Source organism: Talpa occidentalis, unplaced genomic scaffold, assembly GCF_014898055.3.
Source record: "Talpa occidentalis isolate TD23 unplaced genomic scaffold, MPIMG_talOcc4v2.1, whole genome shotgun sequence".
In the NCBI taxonomy this organism is placed as follows: Eukaryota; Metazoa; Chordata; class Mammalia; order Eulipotyphla; family Talpidae; genus Talpa; species Talpa occidentalis.
This window is the reverse complement of record NW_026555331.1, coordinates 140007739-140029844: the sequence shown is the minus strand read 5'-3', so window position 1 is coordinate 140029844 and position 22106 is coordinate 140007739. Positions and strand designations below refer to the sequence as shown.

Here is a 22106-nt window from a genome sequence, read left to right as displayed (position 1 = left end):
AATCTATAGATTTGTGAGCAAAATAAATGCTCATTGCAAAATGTTCCTCAACTTTTGTTTTTTTAATAAGCTTGGTTTTTCTTTTCTTTTTTTTTTAAATTTATACAAGCACTGGGTACAGTCAGAAGCGCGGGAGGGTGAGAGAACTCAACAGAGCCAGAGGGGAGAGCAGAGCAGGCAGAGTGACGAAGTACACTGCTGAGGGGAGCAGCGGGCAGCAGGAGAGGTCTGTGTGCCATGTGGGACCCTCGCCCGGCAGCCGGGGATCAAACCAGCACTGCAGAGGCTGCGGGCAACTTAGCAACCCAGCGCTCAACCACTGCGCCACCGGGGAGGCCCTGTTCCTGAACTTTTTGTGCATGCTTGTAACATGACAGACAAACTGTAATAGATAAAGCTGCAATAGAGACTAACGCTATTATTATGGACAAATATGTTTTTAATAACTGTGCTAATGTACAGGGAATAGATTTGAGGATCAACAATGGAGGCAAAAAAGTCTAAGAAACCATAAAGTTGAAATTAATGTCAAAAGAAATGGAAAGAAAAAGATTTCTGACAGGCATTACTGAATGCTAGAACTATTAAAACCTAGACACTAGTTAGATGCACTCAATGAACAAGAGGCAAGATTTGAGGATGAATCCTTGTCTTAGTGTAAGAATAATTACAGATGCAATCAACCTATATTAAAATAGTTAAAAACAAATGTTAGGCATTTTTTAAGATCTGTATTTTTGTTGAAGATAGAAATAGTCATTTCAAAAAATGGAAGTTTAATTGGAAAAGGTTACTTTTGTGGGGATAATAGAAATCATAATTTTAAGGTATCTTTAAAAAGACAAAAATTACCCAAATGATTAATCACTGAAATACAATGGAGAAGCAAGAAACCAATTTTCTAGGATTAAAGATATAGCACCAGATTTTTTTCAAATTGCCTTTCTAGATTAAAATTAGTGGGTTTTGAATTAGATCTCTTTCTCCTTTTGATGTGTAGCTACTACTGCTTTCTTATAGTTTATTTTTCACCTTGTAATGTGAAACTGTGGATAGAGGGTACAATAAAAAATCCTGTACGTGCTTTATACAAGTGTGTAATTATGCATTTATTTATTTCAAAGCCACAAATCCAGGTCATTTTTATTCAGTAAGGAAATGTTTTATGTATATATGTATCAACACATAGACACACCCATACATACATGCATAGAATTTTAATTAAAATACAAATCATTTGTGAACATATTCAAATAATGAGGGACCAAAACAGTTACCAAGTGAGATCAAAAGAAAAATTTTTAGGATGATCTCAAATTAAGATTAATGCTCAAAATAAGACTAAGTAGAAGTGTCACAGACATGAGAAAAAAAGACAGTTATACAATTATGTTTCTGGACTAAAGTAAATAACTGAATGATATGAGAACATTATGTCTATTGACCTCTATAAAAGAGATTTGCTCATATACCAGTAGGTAAAAAACCAGGCATAGAAGCTAGAATGCATTAATACTAAAACCAGTCTTGTTCACCACAAATTCTTAAGCTATCACTGCTGATAGACAACACAATACAAATCACCTAAAAAAGAGGCATATGCCCACACCCTGGTATCATAACACAGATGCATGAAAAGTGAGAACTTGCCTCTTTCTCAGTGTCTCTGGAGAGACATGTCCACTGGTTCTCCTTCACACTGTACGCCCAGAAGTCAGCAAGATCTTGTGTTCCATCCCATCCACCAAACAAATAAACAGTCTCTATAAAAATTAGGAAAATATATATAAAAAAACAAACTTAAGGTACATCTAAATAAACTTTAGAATGAGGTTTTTACAAAATGTATACCAGACTAGCATTTCTTAAACATAAGTGGACAGAAAGGCTGCTACAGAACCACTATTTTGAGAGATTTATAAAAATACAGATGGCATTCCCTAAGATTCTAATCCTATAGTCTTCAGTGGGTAAAAGGAATCTATTTTGAAAATATCCTAGGTAAATCTGACATGTAGCCCCTTTAGGAGTATCTATGTTAAACTATGAGAAGCTTACATTTACTAGCTTAACAAGGTAGCTTCAGGTTATAAAAATATAAAAGCAGGAATCTCAGAGGGATACAGGGTAAAATGTAACAAAGACATCTAGTTACTTCTGGTGGGGGGGGGGAGACATTAAAATTGTTTTCTATCTATTGCAATACCAGAAACAATAGTTAAAACTAGCTGTGAGTTACAGTTAGGTATCTTAGGAATAAAGACATGTACAGCCTTGTATTCCCATGGAAACTTGGGGAAATTTTTCCGAATATATTGTGGTATGTTTAACTCCTCAAAAAATCAATCTTTAAAAGTCATTTTAGGTAACGAGATTTGGTTTCTTCTAACTCTGAAAAATTATTTTATCCAGAGACCTTATGTTGGTGAAAAAAAACCTGATTTCTTGCTCAGTGAATAGTGGAAATCTTTATATAAAGACAGCATATACAAAACACAACAAAGCAAAAACAGACAATTATAAATCAGAGACATACTGCAGGGAAGGAGGCGGGAGAGGGATCAGAGGGAGGGAAGGAGGAGCACAGGGGACTGAGGTGATGGTGCACCGATGCATTGGTGAAGGAAACTCTATGGGGACTACACCTGAGGGGGTGGGGGGAAGCAAATATTGTTTAAAAATGAACAACAATGTAAAAAAAATTTAATAAATAGAAAAGAATTCAGAACAAGGTAAAAAAAAAAAAAGACTGTATAGCATCCATCTTTCTTTATATAATAATTGGGCCTTTCCTTCTCTCAAATATTTTCTCCCTTTATAAAATGCCTCATGTTTACTCATTGTACAAAGTTACCAATTACTTTTTTTTAAGTTCAATAGGAAGTACTGGGAAACTATAAAGCCATCTACTCTCCAATATGCTACCTATATCTATGTATGTGGAGACTGTCATCTAAATTATATTCCATAGTGAAAGGTTACAATTCAAAGTGCACCTAGAAACACCGTAACAGCATTTTAAACTTTTTGCTATTGAGAGTTGGGCTATCACCTGAGATTTCTGTCATATTTTCATAAGTTTTTAAGTGAAACTCCATTATCTCCCCAATAACCTAAGGAAATCAAAATAGTGCTTTTGGATAAGGAAAGATCCAAAACCGAAACAAGACTGATTTCCAGTGCTAACTGGATGATCAAAGAGATCTCTTAATGTCCACAGGTCTGTTTCTTCATTTATAAACCTGTCAGTGGTGTGGTGTAGTTCCTCAGACATGGTTTACATGAAAAGATTTCAAAGACTGTCAAGCACAAACATCATTTCTACCTTGAAAACTTGCTCCAAAAAAAAAAAAATTGCACTTACTATTACAGATGCAGTAAGAACAATGTAAGTGTATCTGATTCCACCTCTAACTCAGTACCTAAAACATTTGACTCTGTATAAATGTGAAATAATGGGAATTATTTTGAACTATTAAAAAGCTGTCATAGCTCAGATCTATAAAAGAATCCATTATCATCAGTTAACTTTCTGTTTGCCAAATGGTACGTAGAATTATACAGAGAAAAACAATTAAAGAAATTTCATCTGATTTAAAATTTATTTGCCAAGAGCTCACTATAAAGACAATTAACCCTGATAAGTTCTGAAGCCTAGAGAAAGAGGGAGGTATATAACTAAAATAGCAATAGCAATTGACCTTTTGTTTTATAGTGTTTCTGGGCACCCTCTGGATAAGGTTACCCTGGTTCATTAACTTTAATAACCCTTCCTCTCGGGTTCTGGGTTCTCAGTGTTCTTTCTGAAAAGCAGGTCTCTTTGTACGCATAAATTCTCACAGCAAAGAAAACCCACATTTCCACAACAGCCTCATTGATAGCTGAGCAAAATAAAATCTGGCACAGAACAAGCATCCCAATGGAATTAAGCCAAGATGTCATTCTTGTCTGTGAATGCTTTGTGGTCCCAGTTGAGATTTAATAGTAAAACTCAATGAATCAGATGGAAACGGGACCTTTTGACATACCTGAATGAAATGCATAACAAATTTTTTAATTAAATCATCTAATCATTTAAGTTAAGTCATTCACAGATCTACTATTATCTAGAAAGAAACACCCAAAAAGGTATTATATAATGCATTAATGATATAAAATCTTTCAGAGAGAAGTAGGAAAATAAAAAGGGAAAATATTAACATTTGCAACAGCGTGGTAAATTGGTCTACTGGGTGTCCATTCTCATGCTCATTAGTTACGTAACATTTCATGTACATCTCTGGGGCTGTATAGTCCTCGTCAAGCAATGTTCTTTCTCTATATTTTTTTCTTAAAGGAGCACAGGCTATAGCATTATCCATTTCTCCCAGCATTTGGAGAAATGATCAGTCTATTTTTTTTGAGTAATCTGAAATGGCAAGGCACTCTAGAGAATAAAGAGAAAGAAGACATAGTCCCTATCTTCAAGGAGCTCACAATCTAGTCAAGAATATAAAAGAAGTATATAAATCACCTTATTGGAGGGTAGACTATGCCATAAGAAAGATAAAAGGCACTGGTGAGGTTCAAAAGAGAGAAGAGTATACCTGGTGAGGAGACTTGGGGAAAGTTTCATGATGACAGTGTTATCTGACCTATGTATCAGAAGGTGGCTTTGCTGGCATAATGAGAGACAGAGAAAAGGACTTCTAAAGCAGAGTAAAAAATATAACAAAGAAACAGAAAAAATAAATGAAAAAAAAAATAAAAGTATTTTAAAAGATCTACCAAGAGTCAGGCAGATCTCAGATAGAATCACAGCTCTATCACCACAGAACGTGATCAGCAAATTCCTAAATCATTGATTTCCTTACCTCTAAAATGTAACACAGTACCTATCTCATAAGGCTATTGTGAGAAAGAGACCTCAGGTCTCTTTAACCTCTAAAGTGGTTAAAAACTGCAATAACTAAATAGACTGTACAATGTAAAAAGAAGAACACAAAGAGCAGTAGGTGAAGATTAAGCTTAAAAGACAGATAGTGGGCAGATAATGAGAGGGGTTAAATGACAGTATAAAGGCTTTAAACTTGACTCCACAGCCAGGAGAGTAGCTACAGAAGACTTCAAGCAGAAGTAACATAAGGTCAGGTCTGAACACGCAGGATATAGGACTAACTGAAAAAGGGAAATCAGGGAAAGGGAAGGAACAGAAGAAAAATGACCAATAAGAGCCTGTGTTCAAAATATCAAACCACTTCATTGAGTTAAATTAATCAACCAAGCTTTCATTACTTTGGCCACCAAAAACAAAAATCAACCATATTCTTTGGTATAGGTATTTCTGGTATCAGCAGTAAGTAAATCCTATAGATTCTAACCACCAACCTACTCAAATACACTAAAAACAAGTCAGAAATCAGTATCTGCTGATATATTAGCATCTGCTTCACTGCACAAAGAAGCAGACTTTCTATTTTATGAGCCCAATTACAGTATCTATACTCTTATGAGTAAACCACCCTGTGTTGATTGCCTAATCCTCCACAAGATGGCACACTATTTTCATAATTAAATCAAATTTTCCACTTTGAAACAGTGTATGTAGAATGTACACACTACGCAATTGATAAAATGTGAGCTCAAACTTAGGCAAAATCCCTGTGTCAAAAGAAGAGGAAGGAGAAGGGTTACTCGGCTAGTGAAGGATGTTAGCTCAACTCTTTATAAATAAACCAGAGAAAAACAAATAAATTGAAATCAAAAAACTTTTTTTAAGAAATACAAAGTTATATTCAAGACAAAAAAGGAACACTCGCAGGATATTCAGTTTAAAAATTTAATCCTTCTGAGAGTGCATTTAGTCAAACCTTAAGTTGACATGAGGACTTTTGAAGAGAGAAATAAATTAGAAGGGGAGAGAGGTTTTACAGGCTCTTTAACCTTACCTTCTTTAGTCATTCCCTTGAATTCTCATGACCCAGCAGATTATCAGCTGCATTCATCTGCCTCCCTTTTAAGATAGAGCTATATCCTTACATAAAGCTACTATTATAAAACTATCTAGAGACAGATCTTCAGGAGAATTCAATATTTATATAGTCATGTTTTCTGATAAATTGTATTTTCTGCCTATGACAATATACTTTGCATTCTTAATTGCCTGTACTTCAGAACCTCTTCTGATAACTGCATGAGAGAAAAAGATTCATATCATACTTAGCTACAGAAATATAGCCATATGAATTGATTTGTAGTTAACCATCAAAACCCATGTTGAGCTACTTTCTTCAAAAGTTTCTTTATGGAATATCAGGGAAAGCCATATGTTGCACTGCATGTTAAAAAAAAAAAATAAAAGCAATTTCTTTCTTTTTTTTTAATTTATACAAGCACTGAGTACAGTCAGAAGCGCGGGAGGGTGAGAGAATTCACCAGAGCCAGAGCAGAGAGCAGAACAGGCAGACTGACGAAGTACACTGCTGAGGGGAGCAGCAGGTGCTGCAGGGGAGGTCTGCTGCGCCATGTGGGACCCTTGCCCGTGGCGGGGGATCAAACCGGTGTTGCAGAGGCTGCGGGCAGCTTCACAGCCCAGCACTCAACCGCTGAGCCACCAGGGAGGCCCAAAAATGAAAACAATTTCATAACATTGGTATAGCTTTCCACAGAAGGGTTTTTCCAAGTGACAAGCAACATTTACGCTCTCAACTTCTTTTGTAGATGCTCAATATTGGGCTTCTGTTGGAGCTCTACTACCATTCAGGGGTAGGGGTAAGGGAAGGCTGGTACTGCAGGTTCTCAAAATTCAGTGAGAGTTACACAGCAAAAAATTACCTCATTCAATAAATACTTATTGAGTTATACTAGACTTTAAGATTGTGGTTCCTTTAAATGGTTCTAAATATAGCTTTATCATCACCCATGGGCCGAATAAAGCAAGCCTGATCCAGCATTCAAAGTTCAAGTAAAACAAAAAGCAGTCAAACATACCAAGTGGCTCTAAATTAAAAAAACCTCTCTGCTGATAGGATAAATACATGATACAGATAAATTATCCATAGTAGGAGTATTTGCTTAAAGATATATTTCTAAAATACTTCTACTTTTTATAAACTAGTGCCAAAAATAAAAGTATGGATATAGGTCAATTTTTCTCTTTGTAAACCTTTGTGAACCTATAGTAAGTCCTCAGAAACTATCAAAGAGATTACTTCTTTAAAGATTCCATCTAGAATAGTACCCCATAACAGGAGAGGTCTGCTGTACCAGGTGGTTCAGCTCCCTGGCCAGGATCAAGCTCATGTAGCAGTGGCTGGCATAGCTTGATAGTGCTGAGACTTACTATTAATCATTATTATTAATTATCCTTATTATGCTTTCTTATAATTATTGTTTCTAAAACAAATCAAGTAAATATTCAAACAACTCTTTTCCTCTCCTTGAAATATTTTTTAAAGTCAATGCTACCGAGTGCTGGAATCCCCCGCTTAATACATGAAACACAGTACAGAAATCTACAAATACTTTTACTTCAAGGATCTCTGAGATGAACAGTTAGCTTTTAATCCTCCATGGCACTGCTCACACTAAATTCTGTCAAGACATTGCCTATCATAGGAATCTTTTTATTTTCCATGTCCAAATCTCATGTATTAAAAAAAAGAGGAAAATTATTTTCTCTTTTCTTCAAATATGGACTTTACTTATTGCATACAGTACATACTATAAAAATTCCTTCTGCTCCCTGATAAGGTGACCTTTAACTGCTCAAGTAAACTACACTACTTTCACATTTAAGGAAAGTTGTATTTTATTTAAAAAATTAAAATTTTTTCAAATAAACACTCTTTAGTATATTATTAACAAACTTTTTATTATGATGAAGGAAGAAAGAGAATGGCATTATAAAATATACTGTTTAAAAGAGAAAGGTTACTGAAGACAATTTAAACAAAATTTTTATCTTTGGGCCTCCCTGGTGGCAAAGAGGTTAAAGTCTCAGTACTATCAAGCTATGACAGCCACTGCTACATGAGCTTGATCCTTGCCAGGGAGCTGAACCACCTGGTGCAGCAGACCTCTCCTGTCTATCTGCTGTTCCCCACAGCAGTGCATTTCAGTAGATCTGTCTATTCTGCTTCCCCCTCCATCTCTGGTGAATCCTCTCGCGCCTCTGCAACTCTGACCTATATCCTCATTCATGTATGTATAAATAAATTAAAAAAGTCTTAAAATTTTTTTTTCATCTCTATTTTCTAAGGTATTTAATTTTTCTGAATAAAAACAATTTGCACATAAATCTAATTCTGTAAGAGATTAAGTATATGTATATATATTGGACTCTCATGTAGGAAAAACGATGCCAATGACTCTACAGCTGAGTCAAGTCTACTTCTCTGGGAGGGAAGGGACTTCAGAGGTAAGGAAATTCCTCTGCCTTGAAATGAACCATTTCTAAAGAGAGCCTAATCATACTCTAAAACCAGCTCACAAGTTACAATACAAATTTAGCAGATAATTTTAAATGAAATGGAATTTTTCACCTTATTACTTACAAGTAATATTTGTGAAAATGCATTAATGCCAAGGTGATCATTATCTTACATTGCAAAAATTTTTGTTATTTTTATCATGTAAGTCAACAAAAAGAATCTTTTTATTCCTGAAGCACCATGAGTCAGCATAACACAATAATAGAAATGAGTATTTATTAGACTTGGAAAAAAGTATATTATTTGGATGGAAATTGACACTACAATATTAAAGCTTTTTTGAGTAAAGCTTTCTAAAATAAAATAAAATTACACTAAATCCTTAGCATTGTTTGCTTTTCAAGATGGTAATTTGCAACCTATAAATATCATGATATTTAGCTGTTCTAGGCCATAGAAATCTAAAGAAAATCTTCAGTACCATGTTACAGAATAAAATTTAAAAGGCAGCAAATAACTAAAATTATTTATAGGCATGTGAATGGTGTCTGGCAATTAATGGCTCTACCAACACGTAAGTTACTTAATTTGATATCCTCTCCCTCTTAATATATATTTTACTTCTCTTTTATTACAATTTCCATATCACTGTATTAAAATAGAAATGCATTGAAAGTCTTCCATAATATAAAAACATTCTAGTTTACCATGAAAATCAAACATATTAAAACTACACACACATAACACCCCCTACCACCAATTATAAAGGGCTACACATTACATTTCCTTTAGGTTATTTAATTTGTGTAGCAGTCTCCCGTCTCTTAAATGCCAGTGCCTAGTTCAGGTTATGCCTGTGGCTAGTGCTTATTACCGTTGTTATTTGATTATGGGCAGTACCATTTAACCACCGTAATAATATAAAGAAGTATTATTCATGTTTACCTGGTACTTTTAAATGTATAATTTTTTTTTTCAAAGAATATGTTTGCATTTGCCATTGCAAGTATTCCTCACCTGTTTGAACATCAATAACCATCTGATGGCCCCCTCTCATTCCCGGTCGGTTATCTTCTCCATCACCTGAAGTAGAAACAATATTTTCTTTTAAAACGAATTACACAGACCTGCAAACCCAGATTTCATTCATAAATCCGTAATGAGTACTAAAAACAACATATACTTATTTTTTCAATATCAAGCAAAAGGACTCATAAAAGAAATATGAAACTATGTTTATAATATCTTGCTCTTTTTTTCCTGTTGCTTTCAGGTTATTAATGCAATTGGAATATTTTCGATGCGTTTACGAATAAAGTTCTATCAGCAAAGACAGAGAATATCCCACAAAAACATAAAAGGAAATCTGCTAAACTACTAAAGTAACAAAGGGAAGGTGGAAAATAATACAGAATTAGATCTCAGGTTTATATACACCAGGTATATTAGCATAATGAGTGGTTTTAAAGGTCATAAAACTAGTTACTGAAAACTAAGACGATAATAAAGTTTTATCTATTGATAATTCCTTTGTTTTATTTTGTACCAATATTTCAGAAATCAGTTCCCAAATAATTTACCAACTATTTCATTGGAGTACTCACTGAGAAAACATAAGATTTTCTTCCCTTTGATTCTTATTTCCATTACAGAACTTAATGAGAAAACTACTGTAGGAGAAAACTATTCAACTTATATCTAATACTACTTTCCAGTCAATCCTCTTATATAAAGATGTAACTTCATTTTAAAAGTTCAAAAGGTTATTAAAATTTTATTGATATAAATGGATTTTAATGTCCCATAAACCAGAAATCCTGAGGTTTTCTTTATAACTCTCCCATTAACTGAAATATATTACTTTCACAAGTAACTTTCTCAATGTCAGCTTTCTCCCATGTAAAATAGGGGACATCCAACTTTTTACTCATCTCACAGGGGTACTACAAAAAAGAATGAAATGTCAGATCTTACATATGAAAAATAAGATGTAAAACTGAAGCTTTTCATTACAACTGGGTCCCAGGGATAATCATTCAGAAGTTCCCTACAATTTTTTTTGCTCTAATAGTTAGGCTTGGAGTTCAGTATCACTTCAGTGAACTTGCCCTTTTCTTCTTTCCTCTCCCCAGTCAGTATTGCTACTTTCAAGAAAAGATTAAGAAAATAATAAAAATTAATTTAATGTATGGTTGCATTTTTATATTTAACCCATTTACTTTCAAATACACAATTACAGTCTATTTGCTAAAATACGTGTCTCTGAAGAAAATTACCTTCTACATGACTAATAAAACAGGAGAATGGGGTACATTTAACAAAAAATTATGGAGATTCAAAAGTAATTCCCCCCAGTATATTAATGCTCAATACCATCAGAGAAAGCTCTCTCACAATTAAGAAGAAGGCCTTAGTAATGTATGAAGGCCTAGTAATGTATGAGGACCATAGGGAAAAAAAAGCTGAACAATGATAGAACTGCCTTTCTTTAATGTATCTAAGACTTACTACACTTTCTACTATATTAGCCATTTGGCAAAGCAGTGAGTGCAGATGAAGAAATGACAAAATTCCTCCTGTATAAAAAAATAGTTTAATGGAGATTATATCCAGGAACAAATTTTTTAAGCTTTGATGAAAATCGTATTTATCAGAAGCAAAGCCCACTAGAGTCTACAGCTAAGGAAGAAATATGAACCCCAGGGTTTAAAGATTTAACTGTACTAGTATTCATTTTTATTAGAATTACTACACTAGTTTTTATCAGTACCTGATTATGAAGTTCTATAGGTTTAGATATGCCCATTTCTACTTTTCTCATAAGTCCTATTAGCTTTAGTGAATGAGTTTGCAGAATTTAAGGTTTTTCAGGAACATATGTTTGACATTATAGCACAACTTACAATTTTATAGTGTGTCTATAAAGGCAGCTTATGGTATTATTCTGTATAAAAACCACCCAACCTTCTGTGATAGCAGTAAAACAAAAAAGTTTTTAAAATATTTTAATATAATTAACTATGCCATCTAGTTAAGGAAACTATGTCTTTTTTTTTTAAAAAAATATTTATTTATTTATGCATACAGGAGCTGGGGTATAGACAGAGGTGCGGGGTGTGAGAGGATTCATTAGAGACAGAGTGGGGAACAAAACAGGCAGACTGAAATACACTGCTGAGGGGAGCATAGGGCGAGAGAGGAGAAGTCTGCTGCACCATGTGGGTAGCTCCCTGGCCGGGCATCAAACTCAGCTGTGGATCAAACTCGTGCTGCAGAGGCTGCTGATAGTTTCACAGTGCTGTATTTAACCCCTTGCACCACCAGGGAGGCCCCTATGTCTATGTCCTGTCAAACTTGAAAAATGAAAGTGAGACATTAAAGCAAAAGTACCCACAACCTAGAAGGTAGGGCTTACCTTTGGTACTTTTGGGAATTATCTGACTCCACCGTGGCTTATATTCTTGTTGACTGATATACTGATTGAACAAGCCATCTGCAAATATCAAAGAATGAGAAAGAATTAAACTTTCAACAGTTTAGAGTTTGTATCATAGCAAAAAGCATCAAAATATAGAGATAAGGGAAATTACTAATATGCCAATAATACAATAAAACATGCCACTGTAGTTTTCATCTACCTCAAATATAAATTAGTTGACACAACCATGAAAATAAACTGGTTAGGAACAGCTCATATTGAAACTACTAGGTTTTCCCCATTTTTGTCACTTATATACACAGAAACTAGAGAAGGAAATGGGAAATTCAACAATTGTGATCTAGACCTTTGGAAGGTATCTTCAAGAAAATAACCCAAGTTAAATCTTTATTGATACTTACTAAATGTTAGTATACATGTTGTCTTATTTAAATCTATAAACAACTATATGCCTAAGGTATTATCAATTCTACTTTATAGACAGACAAATGTGTATGAAGAAACTTGACCAAAATCACACAGGTCTTAAATTGATGGAGCTGTAACTCATGTTTCACTATGTTTTATTTACTCCTGAATGTTTCACCAATAAATATTTAATCTACTTCTTCCGAGTTGTTACCCTAGTTACTATAATGATCATAGAGACTGAACTCCCCCCATACATTATTCTACCTCAAATAATTATCCCACCTTAATCCCAAGACCCTCAACAAAGTTTAGTTGAAGAATGCTAGGAATTCCAATTCTGAAAATGAAAGATAAGGATCTTTGGAGGGGACTCTTAGGAAATGTTTGTTTCCTTACTTCTAAATGGACATACAGAGAAGAAAAATTTACTTTCACTAATCAGGAAATGTTCATATTTGTATACAATATATACTACTACTACAGCCAATTTGTAGAGGTGTGAGAATAACCTCTACAAACAGAACATCAAGAGATAAAGAAACTGGATGACAAAAACCAACCGGGTATGAAATCTACTTTACCTCTGGACTTCTTGTTATATACCACTTCTATACTTATTAAACTGGGGTATCCTGTCACAAGAGCACAAATAGATAATTTTAAAAGTCACCTTTACTATAAACTCCATAGTTTCACTCTGATTTAAATTTGAATTAAGGTTTTTTCTCTAGCTTCTTTTAGTCACTGAAAGTAAACTACTTTTCAAAAAAAAAAGTAAAACTGATTGTTCTTCTTGACTTGTATACTTGCTAAAAACAGTGCAATTTAGAGAACACTCCCCCATTTTTTTTTTTGTGAGTAATTATGAAGCTCAACTATAACCACACCCTTTGTTTTCATCTTTTCAGATCTTTTAACTGGAAACTTCCATTCCATGTCCTCATTCAGTTTCTTTTTCTTTTATTTTGGGATTTTTCAAAATTTTTACAAAAAGAAAGTTCTAATATTCTCTTTTTAATTAGCACTCATAAATTAGTATTTATATTCTGCATGTTTTAAGTAAAGAAAACAAGTTTCATTTATATGTGGAATATAGAGAAACCAGTGTCGGCGAAAAAAATAAGACAAAACTTGCAAGCTGACAATAGATGTGAGGCATACAGCAGGGGAAAGAAGAGGGGTCAGAATGGGGGAGTAAAGAGCACAGGGGGCTGTGGTGATGGATCACGGGTGCTGTGGTGGTGAGATAACCACAGGGACCACACCAGAAGGGAACAATCAAATACTACCCAAAAATTAACAAAGTTGTAAGAAAATGAAACATTAAATCCAAAAAAAAAAAAAAAAAGAAAAAGAAAAACAAGCAGGTTTACATTTTATTTTAGTGTTTCTGTCATATAATCTACTCTCCTGTCGACTTTTTTGACAATTCCTGTGCCATCCTTCCAACCTCAACCAATGCAAACCTTTTTTGAGATAAATTTTGCGTAATTCCTATAAACAATAATACATGATAGTGAAAATGTTAATAGTAAACTTATCAGAATTACAGAGAAATGAAACACAGCAATTAAATTTTCTTCAGTTTTGAGAAAGGTACATAAAAGTTAAATAATCCTTATTTCATAAAAACCTTGAGCAGAGAGTTAAAATTTTTCATTTAAGACAATGACTTTTGGGCCTCCCTGGTGGCACAAGGGGTTAAGCACTGCACTATGAAGCAAACCACAGCCTCTGCAGCACGAGTTCGATCCCCGGCCGGCCAGGGAGCAACCCATGTGGCGAAGCAGACCTCTCCTGTCTCGCCTGCTGCTTCCCTCAGCAGTGTATTTCAGTCACTCTGCCTGTTCTGTTCCCCACTCTGTCTCTGGTGAATCCTCTCACCCCCCGCATCTCTGGTCTGTACCCCAGTTCTTAGATGCATAAATAAATCTTTTAAAAAAAAATTCTGACATACTAGGATCCCATCATTGTTAGGGTCAATATATTTAGTGGGATTATGTGTTTTTAGCTGATTCCACCCTAAGTTCATCTTGGAAAAGCCTCCATCACCTCTTCCTCCTTAAGCTTTCTGTAACTATTTTGAAAGAGAAATCACAATCCACTGGGGGAAATTCTTCTAAGAACTCCGAAGGCAGTGATCACAGCAACAGTTCTAATTAGATGAAGAATCCCAACCCTGATCTTAAAGTCATTCTTAACACTGCAAATAAAATTAAATTCTCCAATTGCTTCTTCAACCAACTCTTCTAATCCCACTCTAAGCTGAAAGACTTACACTCAACCCACCTGACTGATCTTCAAGCTCTTTCTCTACTATCAAGCTCAACTGCCCTAAAAAAATATTGCCAGTAATTTTTAAAGTTTTTGGAAAAAGAAAGTTTTGGAAAAAGAAAGTTTTGGAAAAAGAAAACTCAAACATTTCGTAACTTTCATAAGATAATTTTGTACATATACACATGGACATACAAATGGGCAAAAGATATAATACTGACAAATCAAAAAGTTAAGAGATCTTCTTTGGTTGGCAGGGTAAGATGATTTGTGATTTGGGGTTTTGTCTTTGTATATTTCTGTTTTCCCATTTGTTTGCATTTAGCACTATAATCACCAGAAGTCACTAAAAACTAAATATATGGAACTGTTTTCTAAAGTTTAGGAGAACTGTTATTACCAATAAAAGCCATTTTCACATCCTTTGTTACCCCTGAAATTTCTCTTCTTACAGTTCACTAGACACATCCACATTTCTACGAACAGTGCATTGTACATTGACATTAATTTGTTTTAACAAAGGCAGAGAGCCAAATATGTCCAGTGTTTACAATCAGACTTGCAGAGGATATCACTTGTAAAATTTTAAATACTAAGTACTCCAAATTTAAAATAACAGAGGGGCCTCCTTTGTGGATCAAGGGGTAAAATCGCAGCACTATGAACCTACCACAGCCACTAGAGAATAAGTTTGATCCCCAAGCAAGGGAAGTGACCCACGTGGCACAGCAGACCCTTCCTGTCTCGGCTGCTCCCATCAGAGTGTATTTCAGTCAATCTACCTGTTCTGTTTCCCACTCTGTCTCTCACTCCCCTCACCTCTGGCCTGTACCCCAGTTCTTGTATGTGTAAATAAATAAATCTTTAAAAAAAATAAAATATTAGAAATTACGAGATCTTACTCTAGGTAGACACAACTAATTTTTCCCCAAATAATGATAGTTAATAAAAGAGTATCAGGGCCTCCCTGGTGGCACATGAGGGGTTAAGCGCCGCGCTGCAAAGCTGTCTGCAGCCTCTGCAGTGTGAGTTCAATGCTGGCTGGCAGTCAAGAATCCCACATGGTGTGGCAGACCTCTCCTGTCTTGCCCACTGCTCCCCTCAGCAGTGTATTTCAGACAGCCTGCCTGTTCTGTTTCCCGCTCTGTCTCTGGTGAATCCTCTCACCCTCCCATGCATCTGGCCTGTTCTCCAGCTCTTGTATAAATAAATAAATCTTTTTTTTTTTAAAGAGTATCAGAGATGCTCAGTATATAATAAATGCTTACAAAGAGAAAAAAAAGGGCAAGTTGTGGGAGGGACTTTCCTAGGCAAATGGGTTGGCATTTCCTGCAAGTTACCTTAATATTACTGAGTACCTTATGTTAAAAGAAACTGCTCATACAACTTCTACTTCAGATAAAGCATATTCTTAGTACATAATCATGCCCAGTCAAGTCACTCCACTTGTTCAGAGTGATGAAAGAAAGATTTTTAAAAAAAAAACATTTTGAGAATTTTTTAACTTGCCATCTAATAAATTTTTAAGTTTTCACTAGCCTAAAGGTTACACAATTATCTTTGATAGCTCTAATTCCTCTGTGCAAACTACTGGAAAATCTGAAGAAAATTATATAAAGTTAAATCTGGAAGTAGCTTTAAAAAAAAAGATTTTACCAAACAAGAAAGAATTAACTATTTCTGAGTACCCACTGTGTACAAGCATCACAAAGATTAACTCATTCACTTTGTAAAATAAACTCATGCAGGGGCATTCAGCTTAAGTGTTCCTTGAGTCATAACCCCCAAATTGCAATCCTAAGGTCCCAAATAAAGGTTTGTTGTAATACCAAAAAAAAAAAAAAAAAAAAAAGCAATGATTACTATTAATTGTTGCAAAGAAGAGAAAATCAAGGTTTTGAGAAATTAACCAACATGCCAAAGGATTATAATCAAAAAGGTATAAATTAGCCTAGTCCCGAAGTTCAAAATCTTTCCAGTTCCTCATAAACTACATATAATTATAGAGATACACATATAACAGACTAACACACATATAAGAGACTAACTAGTTTCTTAAGTTATAATCTATGATAAAACACTATAATGGGGGCCTCCCCGGTGGCGCAGTGTTTGAGCGCTGGGTTGCGAAGCTGCCCGCAGCCTCTGCAGTGCTGGTTCGATCCCCGGCCACAGGCGAGGGTCCCACATGGCACGCAGACCACTCCTGCCGCCCGCTGCTCCCCTCAGCAGTGTACTTTGTCAGTCTGCCTGTTCTGTTCCCCGCTCTGGCTCTGGTGAATTCTCCCACCCTCCCACACTTCTGACTATACCCAGTGCTTGTATAAATAAATAAATAAATCTTTAAAAAAAAAAAAAAAAAGACTAAAAATAATGCCTAGTCAAAAAAAAAAAAACAACAAAACACTATAATGACAGACATGGCAAAATTACCTATTCAATAACACATGAAAATAGACTGGGAAACACAACTCACCATACCAGGTCATACTACTATAATATTTAACTCAATACAATAAAAGAAGAATAGAGCCAAGCCAGTTTAACTATGTCATTTACAATTTAAAGGAAAAAAATAACTCTTAAATAAAGATCTAGCTACCGTGACTAAAGTTTATTTTCAATGTTTCATTTATTCTCTCAAACACTGGTTTGTCACTACTGCAGATCACTCACTAACCAGAAGAATTGCTGTCATAAGAAGTTGTTCCATGTAAGTAATGGCTAGTTTGGGAAGCTAAGTATTCTACCAAAACCAAACCAAACACCTCTTCTGTTGGAGAAATTATGGCTTAACATACAACACAAAAGCCAGAAACATAAATTCCAGCTCTCTCACATCCATCTATACTACAACTATTCAACTGTTATTAACTTCTGACATTCTTGTATTTTATAACATCAAATCATCTAATCACTCCAAACAAAAAATATATAAGGGCTTAAAATAAACACAACTTCTTGCACCTTGCAGAGTGCATGACAAATTAAAGATGACCCTCATTTAACCTACTCTAATAAACGACATTGCCTCTTCCCAGGTAAGCAGGACTATCAATAAATAGTCCATTTTTGATGTGGACCCAGTTACATTTAGGAGCTATTTTCAATTAAGTAACATGCTTAATCTAGTTTATGCCTTCAAAAAGAAAAGAAGCAATACAAGTATTTAAGGGTTTGGTAAATAAATTCTGTTTCAAATCCATGAGACAGGCTAAAGAAATTTTAGTTTTTATTAGAACAAGTTTAATTTTGAGAAATCTGTCATAAACTTAAAATCTCTTGAGGGATTCAATAAAAATGTTGCTAACATTAAAGGTGGGTAAAGACTTTTTCAAAATAAACTACTTGTAATCCCTTGCTTTAAGTATAAGAATTCCTTTTCAAGAGCTAAAAACAAATGAAAGTTTGACACCTGCATTCCATATAATCTCACCATATTCTTTATATTTCTAATTTTTGAAAGGTCTTGTTAAAGCCTTTTGTTTTTATATATTTACTTCTAGATATTTTATATGAATCAGCAAAAATATTTAGCCTCTCTCTATAGAAAGTTACATTCTAATCTACACCAATATGACAACACCCATTATACTGTTTTTGAATATTGTATACCAGTGTGACCTCAATTAAAAAAATGAAAAAAAATAAATATAAAAGTGAAGCATGTGAATCTGCCCTGTGAACTAAATTTATAAAGTACTTTTGGGGACTCCCTGGTGGCGCAAAGGGTTAAGCACCGCACTATGAAGCAATCCTCATCCTCTACAGCACCAGTTCGATCCCCTGCAGAGAGAAACCCACGTGGTGCAGCAGACCTCTCCTGTCTCTCCCGCTGCTCCCCTCAGCAGTATATTTCAGTCAGTCCTCCTGTTCTGTTCCCCACTCTGTCTCTAGTGAATCCTCTCCTCCCCTCCCCCCATCTCTGGCCTGTAGCCCAGCTCTTGTATGCACAAATAAATAAATCTTTAAAAAAAAAAAAGGGAAGATCTGTCTGTGTATAAACAACTGGAAATGAATCAATATAAAGGATAAGTTATAAGGCAAGGGAATACAGCATAAACAAGGCAAAAAGGCATGAATGAACAGGAATTATGGAAAGAAGCCATGTTTCTGGAAACAGACTGGCAGTCAGGTGGGAAAATAAAAAGGGATTTAGCATCTCAGGTAGAGTTAAGAAGAATAAAGCAATATTTTAAGACTAAAGCAATATCATACAGAAAAATCTTGCTATTCTGGAACACAGTCCTACTCGTGACCTCCTTAGTTAGAAAAAAACTCATCTCACTGAAAGGTTAATAATACTCAAAACTAATCAACTCAAGATTTATACAAATTTATAAAAAGGCAGAAAAATTTAAAAGTGACAAATGAATCTGATAAAATAGAAACTGTAGGGCCTCCCCGGTGGTGCAGCGGTTGAGTGCTGGGTTACGAAGCTGCCCACAGCCTCTGCAGCGCTGGTTCGATCCCTGGCTGCTCCCCGGCCACCGGAGGAGGGTCCCACGTGGCTCTAAGACCTCTCCTGCCGCCCACTGCTCCCCTCAGCAGTGTACTTGGGTCCTTCTGCCTGCTCTGCTCCCCGCTCTGGCTCTGGTGAATTCTCTCACCCTCCCGCGCTTCTGACTGCACCCAGTGCTTGTATAAATAAATAAAAATAAATCTTTAAAAAATAAAAAAATAAAATAGAAACTGTAGATATGTAATAGATGAAAACAGCCAAAAACTTTCCTATAAATATATGTTTAAAAAAGGTAAGCAATTCTCTATAAAACATGAACAGAAATTAGAGATAAAATCACTGTTAAGTAGAGATATAAGACGTTGGAAAAGATATGATTAAAGAACAAAAGTAAATAAAGCATGATTTTTCAGTTAAAGGAAAAACAATCACAGAAATGAAGAATGAGACAAAAGAAGAAAAGACAATCTTACTAATAATATAGCAATGGAAATGGATTAAAAACTTCATAGCCACTTGATAAAATCAATGTAATTATGCAGTTTAAAAGGCTAAAGGAGAAAATGAAACACGAAGGAAGCATACATGTAATTTGTTAAAGTCGCACTAAAGGAACAACAACCCTAAAGTGTCTAATGTTTAAAGAAATTTCACTGATAGGCAAAAAAATATTCCAAGCACAGATAACTCAAAGGTAAGTTATAACAATCATAAGAGAAAAGAAGTAATTCATATCTTACACATAATCAGAAAATCAAAAGAACAAATTAATTCCTCAACCCATTATAAGATGTTAGCATAATAATGATATTTAACCTAAAGAAGAAAGAAAAATTACAGGGACAACCTTACTGAAACAAACCATTGAAGAACCTGACCAAAACACTAGTCAATCTAAATCTAAAGAGCACCAAAATATATATGAGGAAGTTAAGCACATCTGAGAAATGCAAAATTAAATATATCTGAGGTTTACCATTTGAAAATCAATCATTTTAAACTCACATATTAATATAATAAAATTAGGGAAAAAGTCATATCACAAAAGGTAAAACAAAAAGTGGTAAAATTGAATCCATTTATAATATAAACTGTTAGCAATCTAAGAATCTTATTCAAGATCTCCAAATATGTGAGTGAAATATGAAATAATGAAAGCATTTCTTTTGAAGCCCTGAACTACACAAGAAAATCCACTATTATGTCACCTCAACTTTGCACTAAATATTTTAATCAAAAGATTAAACACAGGGCCTCCCCTGGTGGCACAGAGTTTGAGCGCTGGGCTGCGAAGCTGCCCACAGCCTCTGCAGCGCCAGTTCGATCCTTGGCCACCGGTGAGGGTCCCACATGGTGCACAGACCTGCTGCTCCCCTCAGCAGTGTATTTCGTCAGTCTGCCTGCTCTGCTCCCCGGTCTGGCTCTGATGAATTCTCTCATCCTCCTGCACTTCTGACTGTACCCAGTGCTTGTATAAATAAATAAATAAATCTTAAAAAAAAAAAAAAAGATTAAGCACAAAGGGGAAAAAGGCAAAAGGACTGGAGAGAAAAATGTGTCATTATGCATAAGTGTATTAAAAAATGAAAACACAACATAGCAAAATTTGTGATATATAGCTAAAGCAATACTAAGAAAACTGAAACCAAATGCCTACAGCAATAAGGAAGGATCTGAAATTAATGGCCTCAGATTTCATATTAACAAGATAGAAAAAGAACAAATTAAAATCAAAGTTTGTAAAAGAGGGGAAATAATAAAAATAAATGCAGAAGTGAATTGAATAGAAAGAATGAAAAAAGAGACAGAAAAGACAAAACAAAGAAACCAAGAGCTGTTTTCTTAAAATTGATAGCTCTCTAAACAGGTTTTAAGGGAAAAACGATAACAATCACCATTATCAAAAATAAGACTTGGGCCTCCCCGGTGGTGCAGCAATTGAGGGCTGGGTTGCGAAGCTGCCCGCAGCCTCTGCAGTGCCGGTTCGATCCCCAGCTGCTCCCCGGCCACCGGAGGAGGGTCCCACATGGCGCGCAGACCTCTCCTGCTGCCCGCTGCTCCCCTCAGCAGTGCACTTCGATCCTTCTGCCTGCTCTGCTCCCCGCTCTGGCTCTGGTGAATTCTCTCACCCTCCCGCGCTTCTGACTGTACCCAGTGCATGTATAAACAAAAAACAAACAAATAAATAAATAAAAAATAAAAACATGCCTCTATATATAAAAAAGTAACTTTAAAAAAAAAAAGACTTGATATAAAGGCATCAAAATATCATAACAATATTCTGAACAACTTTATACCAATAAATTTACCAATTTTGATGAAATGGGTATACTCCTCAAAAGACAAACTACCAATGTTAATTCAAGGGCAAATATAGAATATAAAAAGTCCCCCGTCTATTAATAATGTGAAATTTATAGCTCACAACCTTTTCAAAAAGGTAACTCCAACATGATCTCACTTTAAAAAAGTTTAAGAGGAAAATAGGCCTCTATATATACATAATTAACAACAACTGCAGAAACCAAGGGGTGACAGGGAAAGAAAGGAGTGGAGGGAAGAAAGAGAAAGAAGAACATAGATGGGAAGACAGAGGGTAGGAACGCGGGAAAAGAGAGTAAAGGGAAGGGAGAGGAAGGGAGAGGAAAGGAGAGGAAGGGAGTGAGGGAGGGAGGGAGGGAGGGAGGGAGGGAGGGAAAGACAAGTTGAAACTTCAGGCCACTTTCATAAACCTTCCCTCCCACCCCCTTTATCTCATAGAAGCAAACTTTTATTTTAATAGCAAATAAGATTAATACTGCAAGGGGATTTTCTTTGACTATTTCCAGTTCCTGGGTGATTATTTCTACCCATCCTCACTGAATTCTACTCGTCCCCCTAGCACTGCCAGGGAGGAAGCAGCAATTATTTATTCAGGAATCACTTTTAATGAAATTAAATATAAATGTAGGGATGTTTCTAGCCAAATAGGAACTCTATTATAGCCAGACACTTTCTTAAAATACATACTATACTTGAAGGGTATATTAACAAAATGTACTAAAAGTAGTTTTTGTTTCCTCCATTACAAAAAATTTGATGGAAGATGCTTTTGAGTCCTTAGACTTTT

At 35.2% G+C, this 22106-nt stretch overlaps 1 protein-coding gene across 3 annotated transcripts in view; it reads right to left on the bottom strand.

Moving 5' to 3' along the window:
* MKLN1 (muskelin 1) overlaps positions 1-22106 on the bottom strand; it is a 279842-nt gene that overhangs the window by 53688 nt on the left and 204048 nt on the right. For all 3 annotated transcript variants that reach the window (XM_037513287.2, XM_054692672.1, XM_037513281.2), the window contains 3 exons: positions 11827-11904; positions 9429-9494; positions 1651-1763 (listed from right to left, as the gene is read on the bottom strand). In XM_037513287.2, coding sequence (XP_037369184.1) covers positions 1651-1763; positions 9429-9494; positions 11827-11904 — 257 coding nt within the window. The remainder of the gene's footprint in view (positions 1-1650; positions 1764-9428; positions 9495-11826; positions 11905-22106) is intronic.